Source organism: Bombina bombina, chromosome 12, assembly GCF_027579735.1.
Source record: "Bombina bombina isolate aBomBom1 chromosome 12, aBomBom1.pri, whole genome shotgun sequence".
NCBI classification, from domain to species: domain Eukaryota; kingdom Metazoa; phylum Chordata; class Amphibia; order Anura; family Bombinatoridae; genus Bombina; species Bombina bombina.
The window spans coordinates 107,665,132-107,689,735 of record NC_069510.1 but is presented as its reverse complement, the minus strand read 5'-3'; the positions used below and the strand labels follow the sequence as shown (position 1 = coordinate 107,689,735).

Here is a 24,604-nt window from a genome sequence, read left to right as displayed (position 1 = left end):
AAAGATGCAAGGGTCTGTCAGGAGTCCAGAAACTCATTGACCTTTTATACACACACACTAATTACAAGCAAACAGATCACAGGTGAGGATGGTTACCTTTAATAGCCATTCAAACCCCTTTGTGTCAACTTGTGTGCATGTTATCAGGCCAAAATCACCAGGGTATGTAAACTTTTGATCAGGTTCATTTGGGTAGTTGTCATTATGATTTAAAAAGAGTAAACACAGTGGATTGATAATAAATGGCTTCAGCCAAACACTAACCATGAGTGAAAGAAAAGTTTTTGTGTTATCATTCATATTCTCTGAAAAATGGCCAAGAAATCATAAATTCTGCCAGGATATGTAAACTTTAAGCACAACTATGTGTGTATATATATATATATATATATATATATACACACACTTTCAGGATTCAGAGAGAGTATGCAATTTAAACAACTTTCCAATTTACTTCCATTAAAGGACCAGTAAATACAGCAGATTTGCATAATCAACAAATGGAACATAACAAGACAATGCAATAGCACTTAGTCTGAACTTCAAATGAGTAGTAGATTTTTTATGTGGCAAATTGCAAAGTTATGTCTTTTTCCACTTCTGTATCATGTGACAGCCATCAGCCAATCACAAATGCATATACGTATATTCTATGAATTCTTGCACATGCTCAGTAGGAGCTGGGGTCTCAAAAAGTGTAAATATAAAAAGACTGTGCACGTTTTTTTAATGGAAGCTAATTGCAAAGTTGTTTAAAATTGCATGTTCTATCTGAATCATGAAAGTTTAATTTTGACTTGAGTGTCCCTTTAACAAAATGCGCAGCCTTTTTATATTTACACTTTTTGAGACCCCAGCTCCGACTGAGCATGTGCAAGAAGTCACAGAATATACGCATGCATTGTCTTTTTATCATGTTTTATTTGTTGTTTATGCAAAGCTACTGATCCTTTTAAGCAGGGATGTCAAACTCATTTGAGTCGTGGGCCATTTTCCATACAAATGCGACTCACGCCACACACTACCAGTACCTACATATATTGCTATGTTTGTGAATTGTATCGAGTGTCTTTTAATGTTATATTCTTTGGCAACACTAATCGATTCTTTGCAAATAATGTGAGTTGGACACCACTTCTTTAAAGGGACACACTACTCCAAAATTGTTATTGTTTAAAAAAGATAAATAATCCCTTTATTAACCATTCCCCAGTTTTGTTTATCCAATACCGTTATATTAATACACTTTTTACCTCTGTCATTACCTTTTATCTAAGCCTTTGCAGACTGCCCCCTTATCTCATTGCTCTTTACAACTTACATTTTAGATAATCAGTGAGGTCTCATTTGTAACTGCACAGGAGTGAGCACAGTGTTATCTATATGGTACACATTAACTAGCTTTGTCTAGCTGTGAAAAGCTTATAAAATGGACTGAGATAAAGGCGGCCTGCAGGGGCTTAAACACAGGCAGAGATTTAGTGTTTTTGATGTTATAAAGTATATCAATATTACAATATAGTCTATGCAAAAAAACAATAATTTTGGAGCAGACTGTCCCTTTAAAAGGTTGTCCCAGCTTCTCTGTTTGGCCCTCCCCTTTTCTTAAAGTTATATTCTCAAAAAAGAAGTGAGAGAAACACATTAACTTTAGGCCTCTAGTTCTTTGGAAAATACACACAGCCTTCATAAAAAAAACAAAAACAACAATAAAATATTTCTTCATAAATTGAAATTCAACTTTTCAATCACAGCACTTGTTTTATTTTTGTTAGGAATTCTATTTATCTGTTACATTGCTGCTTCCTTTTTCTTTTTGTATAAGCTGCCATTTGCCCCCACATTATGGTATTGGTGACATCTGAGCAGTTTTTGGGAGAGACTGAGAGAGACTTCAGCAGTTCAACAAAGAGAGTGTTACCTATATATAATACTCTCTTCTCACTCTTTGTTTCTGTATTTGTTACCTCAATAGGACATCAGTCCAGCCTATATGTTTATTTATTTTCTTACCTGGCATTCTATAGGTTATGCAGAAGGTTCACTTGCACAAAGTAAATGTTTTTCAATTTACTTCTATTAACAAAATGTGCACATTCTTTTTATATTTAAACTTTTTGAGTCACCAGCTCCTACTGAGCATGTGCAAGAATAAGTGTGCATGCATTTGTGAATGGCTGATGGCTGTCACATGGTACGTGTATGTATTTGTGATTGGCTGATGGCTGTCACATGGTACAGCGGGAGTGGAAAAAGACATAACTTTTAAAATTCTCAGAAAAAAAATCTATTACTCATTTGAAGTTCAGACTAAGTGCTATTGCATTGTCTTGTTATCTTGCATTTGTTGATTATGGAAATCTACTGTGTTGACTGGTCCTTTAAGGGCCGTTTAGAAATGTATGGCTATTAGACACACATAATAGATTTCCTAAAACTGCCCAGTAGTACAGGACCAGATTTAGGTTAGGTGGCAGGTTACCATCTTTATGCTTTTCTCCCCTGCAGAGGGATCTTTTGGATTATTGCCACCTACCAAAAGTCTCCAAAGCACACATTTTCAGTTATTTTTTTACTCAGGGACCACAAAAACCATGACACACATTATTAGTTCTACTTTTTTCCTGGAGGCCGTCAAAACTAGTGCAGAGGGCTTCGTATGGCCCATGGACCACCAGTTGGCAATCCCTCCCATAAATAATAATGAGAGGACGAAAAATGGAGACAAACTCTTCTGTACGGATATGTCACAGGATTTACGGATGGATTGTTTGCTGCATCTAAGCTTTATCAGACATGAATATATCTGTACCTCTGAGGTTTATTTTACATGGGCAGTTGTTACTTTGTGTACAGCTGAAGCAGATATTTCTGCTGATGACCTACATAACGCTGCATTATGGACTCCTCACACTTTTCAGAAGTACTCTACTGAGGCCAGAACTGGGAGAAATCGTATTAATTCTCTGCTAACTTATAAATATAAAATACCCGTTTTTAGCTTCTTTTACACCCCTGTATTCTACTTCTTGGTATTTTTTTTTTATCAGTGAATACTAATAGGAGGAGCCAAGATATATGGAAATTGTCACCTTATATAGTTGGAAGGGAATGAGTCTTACTACCATTTAAAACGATGGGGTTTCAGGCTCTGAGTCATTGTTGGGGAGTGCTGCTTATAGAACTGATCCAAAATAAGGACATTTCTCTAAGCTTTTTGTGCTTTATAGAAGGAAAGGGTGATTTTTTTTTAAATGAGAGTCTGTGGCCCATATTTATCAAGGTCTGTCGGACCAGATCCGACAGTGCGGATCAGGTCCACCAGATCTCGCTGAATACGGCGAGCAATACGCTCGCCGTATTCAGCATTGCACCAGCAGCTCACAATAGCTGCTGGTGCAACGCCGCCCCCTGCAGACTCAGGGGGTGTCAATCAACCCGATCGTACTCGATCGGGTTGATTTCCGGCGATGTATTTGTGACCGCTGCTTCATAACTGCTGTTTCTGGCGAGCCTGCAGGCTCGCCAGAAACACGGGGCATCAAGCTCCAATCGGAGTTTGATAAATATACCCCTGTATCTTTTACTTGCTTTTATATGTATATCTCCTTTATGTAAAATTTTGCCTTTCACAAAAAGTTATGGACAGCTTAGGAACAGATGCTCCAGAGCTAAGTAAATATTATTATTTTACAGAAAGCTCACATTTAGTGCTTGCTGTCTGGTATTTAGGAATTTGTTGCATCTGACTGGACCATAAAGCACTGTATAGAAATATAGGGCAGTCAACACCTTGTAATTGCATGAAATTTCTGTTGTGTTTCTATAGAAAAACATATCAACCAAGTCTAGATGTTTTTAAAGCAAATTACCATTCTTTATGGCTGCAATTGTTTTCCAATAGAGGGGTCAGCAACCTTCGGCTCCCAGATGTTTTGGAACTACATTTCCCACGATGCTGAGACACTCTTTAGGCTATCTAGAGCATCATGGGAAATGTAGTTACAAAACATCTGGGAGCCAAAGGTTGCTGACCCCACTCCATCCACAATTTGCCTTTTTATGATGAGCCTATCCGGGCTTTAAACAACAAGCCACTGTCAGTATAAAGTGCACTATTTTGCAGCTGTTGTCAGTTATGGCCAGTTAGGGAAAGATATGCAGCAGTGTTAGCCTTGAGAAGTCTGAAGTGTGCATTTACAGTTCTGAGAATTAGAAAAGCCAACATTTTCAAAATCAAATTATATTAAAAAAAATAACAAAATAAATAATGCAAGTATATTGCAAAGTTGTTTTGTTATGCATAAATAAATATTCTATACAAAAATATCAAGCTGTTTACTCTATCTAAGCACATCAAAATACAGGTCAGGACACTTTGTATTAGAACAGCTATTTGCGCTTGTACTTTTGACAGCACGCAGCTGTTGTAGCCATGGCTTGTGATTTATCCAGACACTTCTCACCTGGAGAAGCTATTGAGATCAGATATCGGTGTGTGACCTCCATTTACTGCGTGGTTTTACATTAGGGCTCTGATTTTATGGAGAAGCTAGAATACAAAAGAAGAATCACCCTGTTTTAAATGAACAAGCTTTGCACCTGTGTATTCTACCTTTTACCTAGCTTTGGTTTCCAGTTAGCTTGGGTGGTGCAACATATGGGAATTATTTAGGGTTTTGCATAAGAATATGCAGTGCCGTTAAAGGGACAGTCAACACCAAAATTGTTTTTGTCTAAAAACATAGATAACGCCTTTACTAGCCATTCCCCAGCTTTGCACAACCAATATTGTTATATTAAAGTGAATGTAAATTTTGATGCTAAAGTGCCGGTTTTTAAAAATTTGATTAAAAACAGGGGTACTTTAATTGATCAAAAAACGTACCTTTTAATCTTGACAGTCGCTCCAGCTTCCCCCGGTCGTCGCAAGCCATTTCTGACACCAGAAATGATGGATCGGTCATCCTCCAATCACGGCTTCCCCCCCGGAGGAATCAGTGTCTGATTCAACACTGTGATTGGAGGAAGCCGGATTCCTCATTTTAGACCCAGTAAGAGGCTTTTTGACGACCGGGGGAAGCTAGAGCTGCTGTCAAGATTAAAAGGTACGTTTTTTTCACAACACGAGTGAAATGTAAATTTTGATGAATTAAAGTGCCCCTATTTTTAATCAAATTTTTAAAAACCAGGCACTTTAGCATCAAAATTTACATTCACTTTAATATAACATTTAAACCTCTAAATTTCTGCCTGTTTCTAAGCCACTATAGACAGCCTTGTATCACATGCTTTTTTATTAGCTTTTCACAGCAAGACACTGCTATTTCATGTGTGCTATATAGATTACATTGTGCTCACTCCTGTGGAATTGTACAGGACACAGCACTAATTGGCTAAAATGCAAGTCAATAGATAAATAAATAGCCATGTGATAAGGGGGCTGTCAAAAGAGGTTTAGATACAAGGTAAACAAAGAGGTAAAATTTATCCACCAATCAGCAAGGACAACCCAGGTTGTTCACCAAAAATGGGCCGGCATCTGAACTTACATTCTTGCATTTCAAATAAAGATACCAAGAGAATGAAGAAAGATTGATAACAGGAGTAAATTAGAAAGCTGCTTAAAATTTCATGGTCTATCTGATTCACGAAAGAAAAAATTTGGGTTCATTGTCCCTTTAAATGGACATGAAACCAAACTTTTTCTTTCATAATTCAGGTAGACCAAAACATTTTATACAGCTTTCCAATGTACTTTTTTTTATCACATTTTATTCATTCTGTTGGTATCCTTTGTTGAAAAGCCGGGAACTAAACTCGGGAGCGTGCACGTGCCTGTCTGCAGCACTATATGGCTGCAGTTTTACAAAAACGTTAAACATTTGCACTAGATGACAGCACTTTTTTTACCTGTTATGTCGTGCGTCCTACCTAAGTATCTCCTCAACAAAAAATATTATGAGAATAAAGCAAATTTGCTAAAGATGTAAAACGGAAAGTTTTTTGAATTGTATGGCTCCTTCTGAATCAGAAGAGAAAAATGTGGTTTCATGACCCTTTAACTCCTTTGTGTCAGGGTCAGCAGTGCATGTAGGGGGGACTGCTGTTTACATAGCAACACTAGTACAAATTAGACGAAGCTTGCTGATACACAGGGGGCTGGTGCCATCTCTGATACAGTTTCAATGACACAGAAAGGCTTCCTGAAATGTATCTGTGCTAAAGTCTGATTTTTATGATGAGCTTATCTGGCTGCTGTGTGTAATCTCTTTTATTATGTGATAATCATTACCATAAGGAGGTTTTCCAATCCCTTAATACTGGGCACAGGGTATAAATGGGGTTGTCCCAAAGCGTCAAGTCTTCCCAGCTGATCACTTTTCGATATCTTTTATAAAGCGGTTATACAATTGCTAGCAGTTTATATGTTTCTGTGACATCAATTATAGTTGACACTCGACAAAGAGTGAAATAGCTGGAAACAATTAATGTGGGCAGTTCAGCAGTTTCGCAGATTCCAGAAACCATAACGTTACTGTAATTTTCTCTCTTGGATAGAAAGGGAATACAGTCTTGAGAGAGCAGACACAAAGGCCTGTGCTGAACCATATTGCATAAGGGGCTGTTACCCACTGCTAAAGCAGGAGATATCATCATGGTTCTTTTGTGATAAGAATTTGTTAGTAGCCTGCTGTGAATTAATATTTTAATGGGACATAGAAAGACTAAATAAATCAGCACTGTGACATCAGAGCTCTTTCTCTGTCTATAATATAAATCAGAAGTATTATTAATGACAATACAATGTGTGCAGTCTCTTCAGATCTGACACTGATCTGTCTTGTGCTGTAGGTTTCTCACGTCGCCATCTGCCACCAGTTTGTCTACAGCAGAATATGCTGATTATCTCTGACACCTGTGTACTACTATGAGGTTGATTTATCAAAGGCTTCGCAAGCCTTTCAACCCCATACGACTGCAGGTTCTCACAAGAGAACCTGCACGCCGTTTTTAACAAGCTGGTTTCCTAACCTTTCGCCTCCTCTAAAGTGCCGAATTTCAATCTCCCCGGTATATTCCGACTGGGGAGATTGACAGCTCCTGCCCGCGCGTGATTGGCTGTGCACTGGCAGGGGCGGGATTGCACACAAGCGCAAAATAGCACTTGTGGGCAATGCTGAATTCTGCCAGGGGAATTCAGCCTGCAAGAGGTGAGCTGCAGCGGACAGGGGCGCGTATATGTGCGCCCCTGTCTGCTTCAGCTTGATAATCACCTCCTTAATGATTTAACAGAGCTAGAAACGAGCACATTGCCTCAGGGTGGTTCTTGAGAAGAAAAGTGATATTTATTTGTGTGCAAACTTAAATTTGGGCAGCCGATTGCTGCCCGCCAGAGGGAGCTGGGGCGGACAGGGGAAAATATGTGCGCACCTGTATGCCCTTGTTTGATAAATCGAGCCCTTGGAAGCAAGTGGTCAAAAAAGATTTCACTGTCTCTATTCTCTTATTCTTTATATAAAGCTGTTCATAAAAAATGGGCAAAAAATACATTCATGTTACAATTCATGGCAATAGGAAAATAGATGGCGCTGGTCTGTAGAATATTTTTTTCTCTAGATGATGAAGAGAAAAAAGGGGCTTGAGGTGTATGTAGAAACCAGAAAACAAGTGCAGTATACTCACTCCATAAGTTGTAGGAGTTCAGCTGTAGTGCGGTATACTTCCAGGTAATGGATTTTCCAAAGTGAATGTGGGACTTCAGGATCTGGTAAGAGCCTAATGAGACTGCAGACAAATGAAGACTCAAATGACCAAAGGTTGTCCAGTAAATAAAGAAAAAAACAAAGTAGTAACTTACTCCATATAAAGGAGAGTCCGGCTTGTCACAGCAAAGAAAGGTATCAACAATCTTCCATCTTTGATAAAAGGTGTTTTATTAGCTCAACGCGTTTCAACTTTTGACAAGTCTTTATCAAGAGCAAGATAAAAATAATAAAAGCAAATAGCCATTCGTTTAAAGACAGTCACAGAGGAGAGACTGTAAGAAGGCTGCGGTCTCACTTAAAAGGAGAGTATCAGTTCTTGGTTTCTATTTAAAGTGTTTATTCCATCTTACACTTTGTATTATTTTCTGTTCTTTTTTGTATCTATAATGTTACAATTCATGTTACATTTCTCATTGCATTGCTTTTCTAATCCATATATGTCTGTGTTACATTTATTCTGTTTATGGTAAGTTAAAAAAGACAGCTGTTCATTTTTATACAAGCTGTCTTTTATAAGCTAAAGGAATGAACCATATAGATGACCTCAGATGTCACTTAGCTTGAATCTCCATTTATTTGGAATATTTAGAGCCTATGGGGCCAATTTATTAAGTGCCGGGCAGACATGACTCGCTGTAGCGAATCACGTCCACCCAGCATCGCTAAATGCTGACAGCATACACTTTTGGCATTTAACATTGCACAAGCATTTCTGGTGACATGCTTGTGCAATGCCGCCCCCTGCACACTCATGGCCAAACGGTCGCTAGCAGGGGGTGTCAATCATTCCGATCCTAAAAGGTGGCGGACGAGTTAAGCGAGCCGGAAACTACAGGGATAGATTACAGCATCCGCTGCTTGGTAAATCTACCCCTATATCTGTTACTTTAGACAGGGTAGACAGTTTTTGGACCCATGGTTTGTCAGAGCCCCTGAGGTTGTCACTTAGGGGCCCATTTAGCAAGCTCCGAACGGAGCTTTTGGGCCCCTGTTTCTGGCGAGTCTTCAGACTCGCCAGAAACACAAATTATGAAGCAGCGGTCTAAAGACCGCTGCTCCATAACCCTTTCCGGCTGCTCTGAGCAGGCGGACAGGAATCGCCGGAAATCAACCCAATCGAGTACGATCGGGTTGATTAACACCCCCCTGCTGGCAGTTGATTGGCCGCGAGTCAGCAGGGGGCGGCGTTGCACCAGCAGCTCTTGTGAGCTGCTTGTGCAATGTTAAATTCAGAGAGCGTATTGCTCTCCGCATTTAGCAAGGTGTTGCGAACCTGATCCGCTCTATATTACCAAGAGCAAAATTATGTATAAGGGATCTAAAAACACAAAAGCCAATTACAGTCTCAATGGTACATTACTGAGTCTGACTGTAACTAATGAAGAAATGGACTTGGGAATTATTATTTCAGATGATTTAAAATTTGGTAAACAATGCAGCAGTGCAGCCAGTAAGGCCAGTTGAATACTTGGTTGCATTGGAAGAGTTATTAGTAGCAGAAATAGCAAGGTTCTTATGCCACTTAACAGATCATTAGTTAGGCCACATCTGGAATATTGTGTACAGTGCAGGAGACCCTATCTCCAGGATATAAATAAACTAGAAACTGTCCAAAGGACGGCTACTAAATGGTACATGGTCTAAAATATAAAACGTACAAAGAAAGACTCTTGTCTAAAAATGTATAGTTTAGAGGAGAGAGGTGACATAATAATAAAACATTTCAAATATATAAAAGAGCTTAATAAAGTGGAAGCTGAAAGCATTTTCCACAAAAAAAATACAAATGCCAAAACAAAGGGTCACAATCTAAGGTTAGAGGGTAACAGATACAGAAGAAATGTGAGGAAGCAAATAAATAAATGCCTGGGACATGCATAAGGCTATTCTAAGAAAAAAGTAACATAATATGGGTAGAGCCTTTTTGGTTTTTATCTACCGTAAATGTTTCGGTTGACAGAAACGATTTTTGAAGCAGCGGTTTAAACTGTTTCATAACTATCCGTTGCAGATTTAAAAGAACGATTTTCAGCAAATGAGTTTTGTGTCATATTAAGCACAAGCAAATCTTAGTGAAACACAATATTTATTTTAATCTCACCAAATTACATTAAAGGAACGCAAGTCATATAGTTAAATAAACGCACTATAATAGAGACCATACAATATGCTAGTTGTACTTGTATTATAAAAAAAAGATTAATTTTTCAACATAAATCCCCTTCTAACAGAGCAACTCTTCCGCTCTTCTGACCCAGCACTGAAATGCACGGTAATCTGGGGCACCCAAACTGCACATGCACTATTGCCTCCCTGTACGGGCAGCAGGTGCTGCTGTCACTCAACCCTACTACATATGCGGCAACCATAACCTCTTCCATTGTCACTCTAAGAAAAAAAGCAAATAAAAACTACTGCTTTATCCTATCCATTAACATTCTACTGTTTGCCTTTACTGAGCTGTCTTTCCCTGTGTCACTATGCATAAAACACGGGAGAAATATAGAAAGGTGCTCTGGTTTCAGATACTACTCATATTGTTTTCCCATGCACCAAACAGGTTTGTGGTCTCTTACTGGATATTAACAAATGTAGTAAAAGCATATTTGGAAATCAACCTGATAATACCTATTTATTCTTATTGGCTATCACTTTTAAGTTTACTGCACATCATAGTGTATATATATATTTGCAGTGTCACCCACAAACACTAGAAACTCTCCTATAATTTGAGACTGGACGATGGCAAAAGCGGAGTTTTCTTTGATAAAAGAGAACTTGTGTGGAATCCCAGAATTTCTTGCACTTCCTTGGTCTTGGTAGGAAATATTTCCATCAGGAAAAGCTTTTGCACAGTGTTTGTTTTTGCTGCGTCTTGAAAGATTACTGAGTGTGCACACAGGACCTGTGATGAATGGGTGTGAGGCTGGGCACGGCGGACAGGCTCAGAACACCGAGCTTCTTGTCTCACCTCCACAGCAGCCTCTTCCTGTGACTGCCTCTCTCCCTCAGCCAGCGAAAGAATTCTTTCTTTGTCACTGACTTGATCTTCGTATACAGCAGAGCCTGTGCTGAAAGACCGATCACCCCACCTTTACAAGTTGCTTTTCAGAGCCACAAGTCAGAATGCACCATCTGTTTAACTGAATATAAAAGGGACAGACCTTTTTTAGTAATAGATACCTGTACATAGTGGGTACAGTTCATTATCGACCCATTATACGTATTATTGTGAGCGCAGTGTTTGTTTAGTAAGCCACTATATTTATAAAGGGAAAAATTCACATAAAGATATCTCACTTATAACTTAATGCTCCTGAGTAATCTTGCTAAGGCTAAATGGGGAAAATTCACCTGGCAGGCGACATTTGTCAAATTCATATAGACTTGTATTTTTTATATATACATTTAGCCCTCAGTTTACGCCGGGGTTAGGTTCCAGAAGGAATGGTTGTAAATCTAAACCGTTGTAAATTGAAACCCAGTTTATAATGTAAGTCAATGGGAAGTGAGGGAGATAGGTTCCAGGCCCCTCTCAAAATTGTCATAAGTAACACCTAATACATTATTTTTAAAGATTTGAAATGAAGACTTTAAATGCTAAACAGCATTATAAACCTAATAAAATAATCACACAACACAGACTTCACTTGCATTTTTCTGCAAACAGTTCTTTCTATGCATTCCAATCTGGACTGATTTATAGACAGGAAGATCTTGTTCCTTTGAAATCTGCTTGATAGCTCAGGTCTGGTTAAACTGATTAATTTCGGCTAGCTTGGCTTTGCTGCAACACAAGTGGACAGCTCCACCTACTGGCTATTTTAATAAATGCACTGCTTCTCAATGCTTTTCAATAGAGTCACATGACTGGAAAAAAAGGTTGTTATTCTGAAATGGTGTAAATTGAACCGTTGTAAAACGAGGGCCTCCTGTGTATATATATATATATATATATATATGTGTATTTATATATACATTTGAAGATATTTGAATGGATTGTACATTAATTTTATGCTTTATACTGTACTTGCCACAAGTATTCAGAACTACAGATAAAAGTAAGTTTTAAGTGTAAGTTTCTAAAGCAAAACTTTAACCGTTATCACCACTAAGCTTCTGGCGGCGTTTAGATGACCCTCCCCCATTTCAGTTAGAAATGGTTCAGGTTTTTATTGAATATAAAAATTATACCATGGGGTTGTGAAGTGCCTTGTCTATATCTCCAGGTTAAAGAAATCTAGGGCAGGGTGAGAGCACTGGCACTAGCTTGTGACCAAATTTGGTGTGTTCGTGCAGTAGGTCTTGTGTACATGATGTACAGTTTTGCTTAAAGGGACACTCGAGTCAAAATAAACTTTTATGATTCAGATAGAACAGCAGTTTTAAGACACTTTCCAATTTGCTTCCATGATCAAATTTTGCACAGTCTTTTTATATTCACACTTTCTGGGCGACAAGATTCTACTGAGCATGTGCACAAGGTCACAGGGTATACGCATACTAGTCTGTGATTGGCTGATGTCTGTCACATGATACAGGGGGCCGGAAAATGGTAGAAAAGATACATTTGTCAGAAAATTTCTGCTGCTTAATTGAAATTCAGAGTAGGTGTTAAATCATTGTCTTTTTATTATGCCCTCTTTAATTATGCCATTCTACTGCATTGAGTGGTCCATGTGTGCCAGCAACCCACAGGCAGTGTTTGTATTAAAAAGCACTTTATTACATGCAATGAGCAAAACTCACTCAGTTTCACCAGCCCCTTTAAGTTCTTATGTGATCCGATGTAGGAGATTCACGAAAGGATGGAAAGATGATAAAACTTTAGTGAATTGGGAATAAAAAAAAACAGGACTAGGAATTGAGGGAGCGTGTGGTTGTGTGGTCATGTGTGCGCATGCGTTTTGTGCATCAGTTTGCGCATGCATTTTGTGCATCAGTTTGCGCATGCGTTTTGTGCATCAGTTTGCGCATGCATTTTGTGCATCAGTTTGCGCATGCGTTTTGTGCATCAGTTTGCGCATGCGTTTTGTGCATCAGTTTGCGCATGCGTTTTGTGCATCAGCTTGCGCATGCATTTTGGCCATCAGTTTGCGCATGCATTTTGGCCATCAGTTTGCGCATGCATTTTGTGCATCAGTTTGCGCATGCATTTTGTGCATCAGTTTGCGCATGCATTTTGGCCATCAGTTTGCGCATGCATTTTGTGCATCAGTTTGCGCATGCATTTTGTGCATCAGTTTGCGCATGCATTTTGTGCATCAGTTTGCGCATGCATTTTGGCCATCAGTTTGCGCATGCATTTTGGCCATCAGTTTGCGCATGCATTTTGGCCATCAGTTTGCACATGCATTTTGGCCATCAGTTTGCGCATGCATTTTGTGCATCAGTTTGCGCATGCATTTTGGCCATCAGTTTGCGCATGCATTTTGGCCATCAGTTTGCGCATGCATTTTGTGCATCAGTTTGCGCATGCATTTTGTGCATCAGTTTGCGCATGTATTTTGTGCATCAGTTTGCGCATACATGGTTTAAGTGTGCATAAGGCATTACTTTCTGTTTCAGTTTGTGTCTGCAATATCAGATGAAACAACTATTTCAATAAAGTGTTTTGTTTTCTTTGTGCTGGAAGTTGCGTCTGGGTAATAAGTTGTGCTACATGGAGTGATAGCAGGAAGTTACTGACATGCACAGACAATATATCCCAGTGACAAATACTTTAGTTTGATAGATCATTTCCTCTGTCAAATAAGGGAAATTAGTGGCTTAACATATAGGGTTAGATTTACCAAGCAGCGGATGCTGCAATCTACCCCCAATGTTTCCGACTCGCTGGAAACAAGAGTTTAGAAGCAGCGGTCATAAGCGGCTCCTTAACTTGTCCTCCACCTCTTAGGTCGCGGACTGCAATCATCCCCATCCGATCTGGGTGATTGACACCCCCTGCTAGCGGCCGATTCGCCGCAAATCTGCAGGGGGCGGCATTGCACAAGCATTTCACAAGAAATGCGTGTGCAATGATAAATGCAGACAGCTTATGCTGTCGGCGGGTGAATCATGTCCTCCTGTCTATCAGTCGGCCCCATAGTGTAGAAAATTTGCCAAACAGGTGGCATTATGAAGTAGCCAGGTGGGGGCAGTGTAACACTTTGTGTAATATTATTGTAATATTATTACATTTACTGCTATCCAAGGATCAAATTGATTGCATATATATTTAACGGTACTATGTGAAATAAGCATTACAACATTTAAAATACGCTAATTTTAGCTTCATATTGGCTTACATTTTAGCCAGGTTGTTTGTAAAATTTACCCGCGGGTTGTGCCAGTTAAAAATCTGCTTGCTCTCTTTTATAGGGATTTCTGTTTGGTCCTAAACTGGTTAGTTTAATGTAATAAATTACGAGTGGAGCCTAAAACTGCGCTTTTGCAAACAGGATATTTGCGCTCCACTCATAATAACACCGCACACAATTGTGCACTGGTATTAGAGCTGAGGCGCAATGCGAACACAACCTCAGGTTCGCATTGCAGGGGTGCTGCGCTCATAAGAGCGCACTTCTATAAGTTCAAATGGGAGCCTCATTCTCATGATGTGAGTCAGGGCAGAGAACCTAGTGCAGCGAAGGGGGCAACAAAGTGTAAATATATATGAATATACACATATTAACACATAAATATATATGTATATAAGCATATACATATATATATTTATAGAAAACACACAGTTCCCCATAGACCACATTGTAAAGGAACTTTTCAGTGCATTTTATTCTTCTTACACCCCACACCAGCTCACTTTAACCCCTAAAAACTGCTACATGCTGGGTTTTTTTTAAATAAATACAGATGATACAATTTATTTTTATACAAAAGGAACCTCACACTTTATTTTGGGGGAAATTGGGGGACTGACCTCTGGTTAATTTTTGGAGAGCTTATTGCTACCGCAAGCTCAATAAATTAGAGCTCTACTTGTAATCTAGCCCTTAGTGTGCAAAATGTATCATCAAAAGAAAAGCAAACAGATCACTACGTATGATTTGTCCCTGAAACTGCCCAGTTTTGGGTTTGTGGAGTCATTTAAAGTGAAACACAGGCTTAGGAGGAAGTTAAGCTGTAATGAAAGTGACTGCTGTTACGTTGGCCTTGTTCCTCTCATATACTCACAGCTAGAATGCAGTCTGCTCTCACTGGCAGTGAAAGGTTGTGAGCAAAGGATGAGGTCTGATATTTTCCTACTTAGGAAGTGCACCTTGGCTCTAGCATCTCCATGTTAAATGGCAGAGACTGCAGAGCGTCCCTGACCTCAGTGCATAGCCATACATTCTATACAAGTGTAAATCCCCCTTCTTCATACATACATATGTACAGCTCATACTTTCCATGAAAAATTCACAGCTACAACAGACCAAATGGCTCAGATGCAAGGCATGAAGGGAAAGTGTCCTACACACAGATGGACTTCTAGTGAGAGTGTCTGCTGTAAACGGGCTACTTAACGCATAATATGCCATTAACTAAAATACCTGGACCTAGAGGCAATCACATAGACTTTCAGCAAGGACAAACTGTATTTCATTTTGTAAATTTTATATCCATGTAATTGTCCCCCCCAAGAGACTCCATAAATGATTTTTGGGCAACAAACACTGAATATTTAAGGAGACTTTCTGTGATTATTTTATGAATCCCAGAGGCCTGCATCATGCAGTTCTCTTCTAGTTTTATATTAGGATGAATAGGATTATTTGATGAATGGGCGAACAAGACCGGAATCCACTTTTCATGATATTAAACCATGGAATTTGCAGGAGGAATATTTAGCTGCTGGGTGACAGCTCTGATTATGAGCGGGTTAAAGCTATGAGCGCTGGTTCCTATCAGATGGTGTTTTATAGTATTTGGTTTCTTCACTAATTTAACACAACTGAAATCAATTAGCGCTGCGGAATCTGTTGGCGCTCTACAAATAACCGATAATAATAATGAGATGATAGGTTTGGTTTTGGGGGTGTACAGGCGGCTGCGCACTGCTAAGCCATCTTCTATGAGCAGGCCAGAGTCTGTTCCCTGCTTCTGTTTGTCACTTGCATCTAGGGCCAGTGACAATAGCCTAGCTCACCTGACTAAGCTTGAACCAGGCACCCTATGGCTTAGTTAGTCTCACACTTGCCCTGCCAATAACCAAGCACCGTTCTTTGTCAGTTCAATGCAAGGATTTGATATTCACCAGGAAGAAATCCCAGGCTCAGTCCTAGTTTAGTGGGAAAGCTGTGATCAGGAGCTGGCCTCAGGATGAGTGTAAAAGGACACAGCTGTTTGTTTTCCTGAAAGCTTTTTTTTTTGCCTTTCTACGAACATGCCGAGAGGAATGGGGGAGGAGGGTTTAGAGACAGGGCTGCAAGTAGGAGTTAAGCAGGACAAGGGGGCTTTTGAATCTTACTCTTTAGGAAGTCACATTTAGCAGAACTAGGGAGACACCTGCTGTTCATTTCTCTTCCTGCGTCTGAACTCTCCTTTTTTTTTTCAGGGTGCCAGGGGCCCTGATGGACCACCGGGAGGGCCCGGACTACCAGGTACCAAGGTAAGTGTCTCTACAGACCCCATTTTCCACTTTCTCACAATATGCAAAGGCACGGAGGTTAGGATCTGCTAATCATTTATGTTTATGATGTTAGTTAGCTCCCTGGCACACAAACGGTTAAGCTGCTGTTTAACTCCTGTGCTGGAAGTGTTGCTGGATTCAGTCTTCCAGCCCTGCAAGTGATCAGATCGTCGGGGGAAAGTGCGTCCGCTAGTTTATATTAGAGCCCCTTTCTCCTAGAACAAGGGCTTCTTCACAGGGATACAGCCGTGTGCCAGGAGAAATAAGTGCAAATGTTTATTTCAGTGGCCTTAAGAGAAAAAAACATTTCTGTTTATTGTAGCAAACAGCCCAGTAATGCTCAGCCATAAATACTCCCCTGGCAACTGCAGAGATGCCTAAAATAAAACCCCGCCAGCAAATAAGTGCCGCGCTGCACAACCTCTGCATGCGCAATAGGGGTTTTAAAAAACATGTAAAAAATGCTTTGTTTTGTAGTCCAAGGACATACTTATTGATAAAGCTGTTGCATATTTTTATCTTATCCCGTTTGCTGTGGCCAGTTAGGGTCAGATATAATCAAGCCCCTCCGCAAATTAATAAGTCACTGTGTAGCATGTTGAAGGTTAAAAGGTGTGAACCCTGCAGCAATACACTTCCGCCTGTCTGTCACCTGTTAATATAATTTGCCTTACGCACCCACACCTCAAGGTACCCAATTATATAGCCAGACCTAACCATCCAGGTAATTTGCCTATGTGGTCAATGACCCCGCACGTTCCACTCTCACATTTATTAAATATCCCCCATCCGCTCATAACGTATGCCTGCTATGTACACCTCTATATTGCTTGTGCATAGCATATATCACAGTAGTGCATTCTTCCCATGTGCTCTGTGACTAGCGCAGCATTAGGTTACACACAAGCACCTAAACCTTACTCTGTCACTAGCGCAGCATTATGTTACACACAAGCACCTAAACCATATGCTCTGTTACTAGCGCAGCATTATGTTACACACAAGCACCTAAACCTTATGCTCTGTCACTAGCGCAGCATTATGTTACACACAAGCACCTAAACCTTACTCTGTCACTAGCGCAGCATTATGTTACACACAAGCACCTAAACCATATGCTCTGTCACTAGCGCAGCATTATGTTACACACAAGCACCTAAACCTTATGCTCTGTCACTAGCGCAGCATTATGTTACACACAAGCACCTAAACCATATGCTCTGTCACTAGCGCAGCATTATGTTACACACAAGCACCTAAACCTTATGCTCTGTCACTAGCGCAGCATTATGTTACACACAAGCACCTACACCTTACTCTGTCACTAGCGCAGCATTATGTTACACACAAGCACCTAAACCTTATGCTCTGTCACTAGCGCAGCATTGTTATACACAAGCACCTAAACCTTACTCTGTCACTAGCCCAGCATTATGTTACACACAAGCACCTAAACCTTACTCTGTCACTAGCGCAGCATTATGTTACACACAAGCACCTAAACCTTATGCTCTGTCACTAGCGCAGCATTATGTTATACACAAGCACCTAAACCTTACTCTGTCACTAGCCCAGCATTATGTTATACACAAGCACCTAAACCTTACTCTGTCACTAGCCCAGCATTATGTTATACACAAGCACCTAAACCTTACTCTGTCACTAGTGCAGCATTATGTTACACACAAGCACCTAAACCTTACTCTGTCACTAGCGCAGCATTATGTTACACACAAGCACCTAAACCTTACTCTGTCACTAGCGCAGCATTATGTTACACACAAGCACCTAAACCATATGCTCTGTCACTAGCGCAGCATTATGTTACACACAAGCACCTAAACCTTATGCTCTGTCACTAGCGCAGCATTATGTTATACACAAGCACCTAAACCTTACTCTGTCACTAGTGCAGCATTATGTTACACACAAGCACCTAAACCTTACTCTGTCACTAGTGCAGCATTATGTTACACACAAGCACCTAAACCTTACTCTGTCACTAGCGCAGCATTGTTACACACAAACACCTAAACCTTATGCTCTGTCACTAGTGCAGCATTATGTTACACACAAGCACCTAAACCTTACTCTGTCACTAGCGCAGCATTATGTTATACACAAGCACCTAAACCTTACTCTGTCACTAGTGCAGCATTATGTTACACACAAGCACCTAAACCTTATGCTCTGTCACTAGTGCAGCATTATGTTACACACAAGCACCTAAACCTTATACTCTGTCACTAGCGCAGCATTATGTTACACACAAGCACCTAAACCTTATGCTCTGTCACTAGTGCAGCATTATGTTACACACAAGCACCTAAACCTTACTCTGTCACTAGCGCAGCATTATGTTACACACAAGCACCTAAACCTTATGCTCTGTCACTAGTGCAGCATTATGTTACACACAAGCACCTAAACCTTACTCTGTCACTAGTGCAGCATTATGTTACACACAAGCACCTAAACCTTATGCTCTGTCACTAGTGCAGCATTATGTTACACACAAGCACCTAAACCTTACTCTGTCACTAGTGCAGCATTATGTTACACACAAGCACCTAAACCTTATGCTCTATCACTAGTGCAGCATTATGTTACACACAAGCACCTAAACCTTATGCTCTGTCACTTGTGCAGCATTATGTTACACACAAGCACCTAAACCTTACTCTGTCACTAGCGCAGCATTATGTTACACACAAGCACCTAAACCTTACTCTCTCACTAGTGCAGCATTATGTTACACACAAGCACCTAAACCTTACTCTGTCACTAGCCCAGCATTATGTTACACACAAGCACCTAAACCTTATGCTCTGTCACTAGTGCAGCATTATGTTACACACAAGCACCTAAACCTTACTCTGTCACTAGCGCAGCATTATGTTACACACAAGCACCTAAACCTTATGCTCTGTCACTAGTGCAGCATTATGTTACACACAAGCACCTAAACCTTACTCTGTCACTAGCGCAGCATTATGTTACACACAAGCACCTAAACCTTACTCTGTCACTAGTGCAGCATTATGTTACACACAAGCACCTAAACCTTATACTCTGTCACTAGTGCAGCATTATGTTACACACAAGCACCTAAACCTTACTCTGTCACTAGTGCAGCATTATGTTACACACAAGCACCTAAACCTTACTCTGTCACTAGTGCAGCATTATGTTACACACAAGCACCTAAACCTTATGCTCTGTCACTTGTGCAGCATTATGTTACACACAAGCACCTAAACCTTACTCTGTCACTAGTGCAGCATTATGTTACACACAAGCACCTAAACCTTATGCTCTATCACTAGTGCAGCATTATGTTACACACAAGCACCTAAACCTTACTCTGTCACTAGTGCAGCATTATGTTACACACAAGCACCTAAACCTTACTCTGTCACTAGTGCAGCATTATGTTACACACAAGCACCTAAACCTTATACTCTGTCACTAGTGCAGCATTATGTTACACACAAGCACCTAAACCTTACTCTGTCACTAGCGCAGCATTATGTTACACACAAGCACCTAAACCTTACTCTGTCACTAGCGCAGCATTATGTTACACACAAGCACCTAAACCTTATGCTCTGTCACTAGTGCAGCATTATGTTACACACAAGCACCTAAACCTTACTCTGTCACTAGTGCAGCATTATGTTACACACAAGCACCTAAACCTTACTCTGTCACTAGCGCAGCATTATGTTACACACAAGCACCTAAACCTTATGCTCTGTCACTAGTGCAGCATTATGTTACACACAAGCACCTAAACCTTACTCTGTCACTAGTGCAGCATTATGTTACACACAAGCACCTAAACCTTATGCTCTGTCACTAGTGCAGCATTATGTTACACACAAGCACCTAAACCTTACTCTGTCACTAGTGCAGCATTATGTTACACACAAGCACCTAAACCTTATGCTCTGTCACTAGTGCAGCATTATGTTACACACAAGCACCTAAACCTTATTCTCTGTCACTTGTGCAGCATTATGTTACACACAAGCACCTAAACCTTACTCTGTCACTAGCGCAGCATTATGTTACACACAAGCACCTAAACCTTACTCTCTCACTAGTGCAGCATTATGTTACACACAAGCACCTAAACCTTACTCTGTCACTAGCCCAGCATTATGTTACACACAAGCACCTAAACCTTATGCTCTGTCACTAGTGCAGCATTATGTTACACACAAGCACCTAAACCTTACTCTGTCACTAGCGCAGCATTATGTTACACACAAGCACCTAAACCTTATGCTCTGTCACTAGTGCAGCATTATGTTACACACAAGCACCAAAACCTTACTCTGTCACTAGCGCAGCATTATGTTACACACAAGCACCTAAACCTTACTCTGTCACTAGTGCAGCATTATGTTACACACAAGCACCCTAAACCTTATGCTCTGTCACTTGTGCAGCATTATGTTACACACAAGCACCTAAACCTTACTCTGTCACTAGCGCAGCATTATGTTACACACAAGCACCTAAACCTTACTCGCTCACTAGTGCAGCATTATGTTACACACAAGCACCTAAACCTTACTCTGTCACTAGCCCAGCATTATGTTACACACAAGCACCTAAACCTTATGCTCTGTCACTAGTGCAGCATTATGTTACACACAAGCACCTAAACCTTACTCTGTCACTAGCGCAGCATTATGTTACACACAAGCACCTAAACCTTATGCTCTGTCACTAGTGCAGCATTATGTTACACACAAGCACCTAAACCTTACTCTGTCACTAGTGCAGCATTATGTACACACAAGCACCTAAACCTTATGCTCTGTCACTAGTGCAGCATTATGTTACACACAAGCACCTAAACCTTATGCTCTGTCACTAGTGCAGCATTATGTTACACACAAGCACCTAAACCTTACTCTGTCACTTGTGCAGCATTATGTTACACACAAGCACCTAAACCTTATACTCTGTCACTAGCGCAGCATTATGTTACACACAAGCACCTAAACCTTACTCTGTCACTAGCGCAGCATTATGTTACACACAAGCACCTAAACCTTACTCTGTCACTAGCGCAGCATTATGTTATACACAAGCACCTAAACCTTACTCTGTCACTAGTGCAGCATTATGTTACACACAAGCACCTAAACCTTATGCTCTGTCACTAGTGCAGCATTATGTTACACACAAGCACCTAAACCTTATACTCTGTCACTAGCGCAGCATTATGTTACACACAAGCACCTAAACCTTATGCTCTGTCACTAGTGCAGCATTATGTTACACACAAGCACCTAAACCTTACTCTGTCACTAGCGCAGCATTATGTTACACACAAGCACCTAAACCTTATGCTCTGTCACTAGTGCAGCATTATGTTACACACAAGCACCTAAACCTTACTCTGTCACTAGTGCAGCATTATGTTACACACAAGCACCTAAACCTTATGCTCTGTCACTAGTGCAGCATTATGTTACACACAAGCACCTAAACCTTATGCTCTGTCACTTGTGCAGCATTATGTTACACACAAGCACCTAAACCTTACTCTGTCACTAGCGCAGCATTATGTTACACACAAGCACCTAAACCTTACTCTCTCACTAGTGCAGCATTATGTTACACACAAGCACCTAAACCTTACTCTGTCACTAGCCCAGCATTATGTTACACACAAGCACCTAAACCTTATGCTCTGTCACTAGAGCAGCATTATGTTACACACAAGCACCTAAACCTTACTCTGTCACTAGCGCAGCATTATGTTACACACAAGCACCTTAAACCTTATGCTCTGTCACTAGTGCACGCACTTTTGTTACACACCAAAGCACCTAAACACTTACTCTGTCACTAGTCGCCGCATATGTTACACACAAGCTACCTAATACCTTAAGCTCTGTCCCTTGTGCAGCATTATGTTACACACAAGCACCTAAACCTTATGCTACTGTCACTTGGTGCAGATTATAGTTACACACCAGCACCTAAACCTTACTCTGTTCCACTACGGCAGCATTTAGTTACACACAAGCTCCTATACCTTATACTCTGCTCACTAGTGCAAGCATTATGTTACACACAAGCACCTAAACCTATACTCATGTCACTGAGCCCTGCAATTATTGTTACACACAAGCACCTATACCTTATCTCTGTCACTAGCGCAGCATTATGTTACTACACAATGCACCTAACACTACTCTGTCACTAGCTGCAGCATTTATGATACACACATAGCATCCTAAAACCTTTTGCTCTTGTCAACTAGTGCAGCATTATGTTACACAAAGCAACTAACACCTTATACTCTGTCACTAGCGCAGCATTATGTTACACCTTATGCTCTATCACTAGTGCAGCATTATGTTACACACAAGCACCTAAACCTTACTCTGTCACTAGTGCAGCATTATGTTACACACAAGCACCTAAACCTTATGCTCTGTCACTAGTGCAGCATTATGATACACACAAGCACCTAAACCTTATACTCTGTCACTAGCGCAGCATTATGTTACACACAAGCACCTAAACCTTACTCTGTCACTAGCGCAGCATTATGTTACACACAAGCACCTAAACCTTACTCTGTCACTAGCGCAGCATTATGTTACACACAAGCACCTAAACCTTATGCTCTGTCACTAGTGCAGCATTATGTTACACACAAGCACCTAAACCTTAGCTCTGTCACTAGTGCAGCATTATGTTACACACAAGCACCTAAACCTTATTCTCTGTCACTAGTGCAGCATTATGTTACACACAAGCACCTAAACCTTACTCTGTCACTAGTGCAGCATTATGTTACACACAAGCACCTAAACCTTACTCTGTCACTAGTGCAGCATTATGTTACACACAAGCACCTAAACCTTATGCTGCTGTCACTTGTGCAGCATTATAGTTACACACAAGCACCTAAACCTTACTCTGGGGGGTCACTAGTGCAGCATTATGTTACACACAAGCACCTAAACCTTATGCTCTATCAACGTAGTGCAGCAATATGTTACACAACAAGCACCTAAACTTTACTCTGTCACTAGTGCAGCATTATGTTACACACAAGCACCTAAACCTTATGCTCTGCAACTAGTGCAGCATTATGATACACACAAGCACCTAAACCAGATACTCTGTCACTAGCGCAGCATTATGTATCACACAAGTGCACCTAAAACTTACTCCCTGTCACAAGCGCAGCATTATGTTACACACAATGCACCTAAACCTTACGCTGTCACTAGCGGCAAGCATTATGTTACACACAAGCACCTAAACCTTATGCTCTGTCACTAGTGCAGCATTATGATTACACACAAGCACCTAAACCCACCTTACATCTGATCACTAGTGCAGCATTATGTTACAACACAAGCACCTAAACCTTATGCTCTGTCAACTAGAGCAGCATTATGTTACACACAAGCACCTAAACCTTACTCTGTCACTAGTGCAGCATTATGTTACACACAAGCACCTAAACCTTACTCTGTCACTAGCGCAGCATTATGTTAAACACAAGCACCTAAACCTTATGCTCTGTCACTAGTGCAGCATTATGTTACACACAAGCACCTAAACCTTACTCTGTCACTAGTGCAGCATTATGTTACACACAAGCACCCTAAACCTTATTCTCTGTCACTAGTGCAGCATTATGTTACACACAAGCACCTAAACCTTACTCTGTCACTAGTGCAGCATTATGTTACACACAAGCACCTAAACCTTATGCTCTGTCACTAGTGCAGCATTATGTTACACACAAGCACCTAAACCTTATGCTCTGTCACTTGTGCAGCATTATGTTACACACAAGCACCTAAACCTTACTCTGTCACTAGCGCAGCATTATGTTACACACAAGCACCTAAACCTTACTCTCTCACTAGTGCAGCATTATGTTACACACAAGCACCTAAACCTTACTCTGTCACTAGCCCAGCATTATGTTACACACAAGCACCTAAACCTTATGCTCTGTCACTAGTGCAGCATTATGTTACACACAAGCACCTAAACCTTACTCTGTCACTAGCGCAGCATTATGTTACACACAAGCACCTAAACCTTATGCTCTGTCACTAGTGCAGCATTATGTTACACACAAGCACCAAAACCTTACTCTGTCACTAGCGCAGCATTATGTTACACACAAGCACCTAAACCTTACTCTGTCACTAGTGCAGCATTATGT

General features: G+C 40.5%; 1 protein-coding gene across 1 annotated transcript in view; it reads left to right on the top strand.

Annotated features, from left to right (window-relative positions):
- The window catches only part of COL27A1 (collagen type XXVII alpha 1 chain), a 591,531-nt gene that overhangs the window by 310,314 nt on the left and 256,613 nt on the right, over positions 1-24,604 (top strand). Inside the window, exon 29 of the mRNA XM_053696152.1 lies at positions 16,309-16,362. Within this exon, the coding sequence (XP_053552127.1) occupies positions 16,309-16,362 (54 nt within the window). The remainder of the gene's footprint in view (positions 1-16,308; positions 16,363-24,604) is intronic.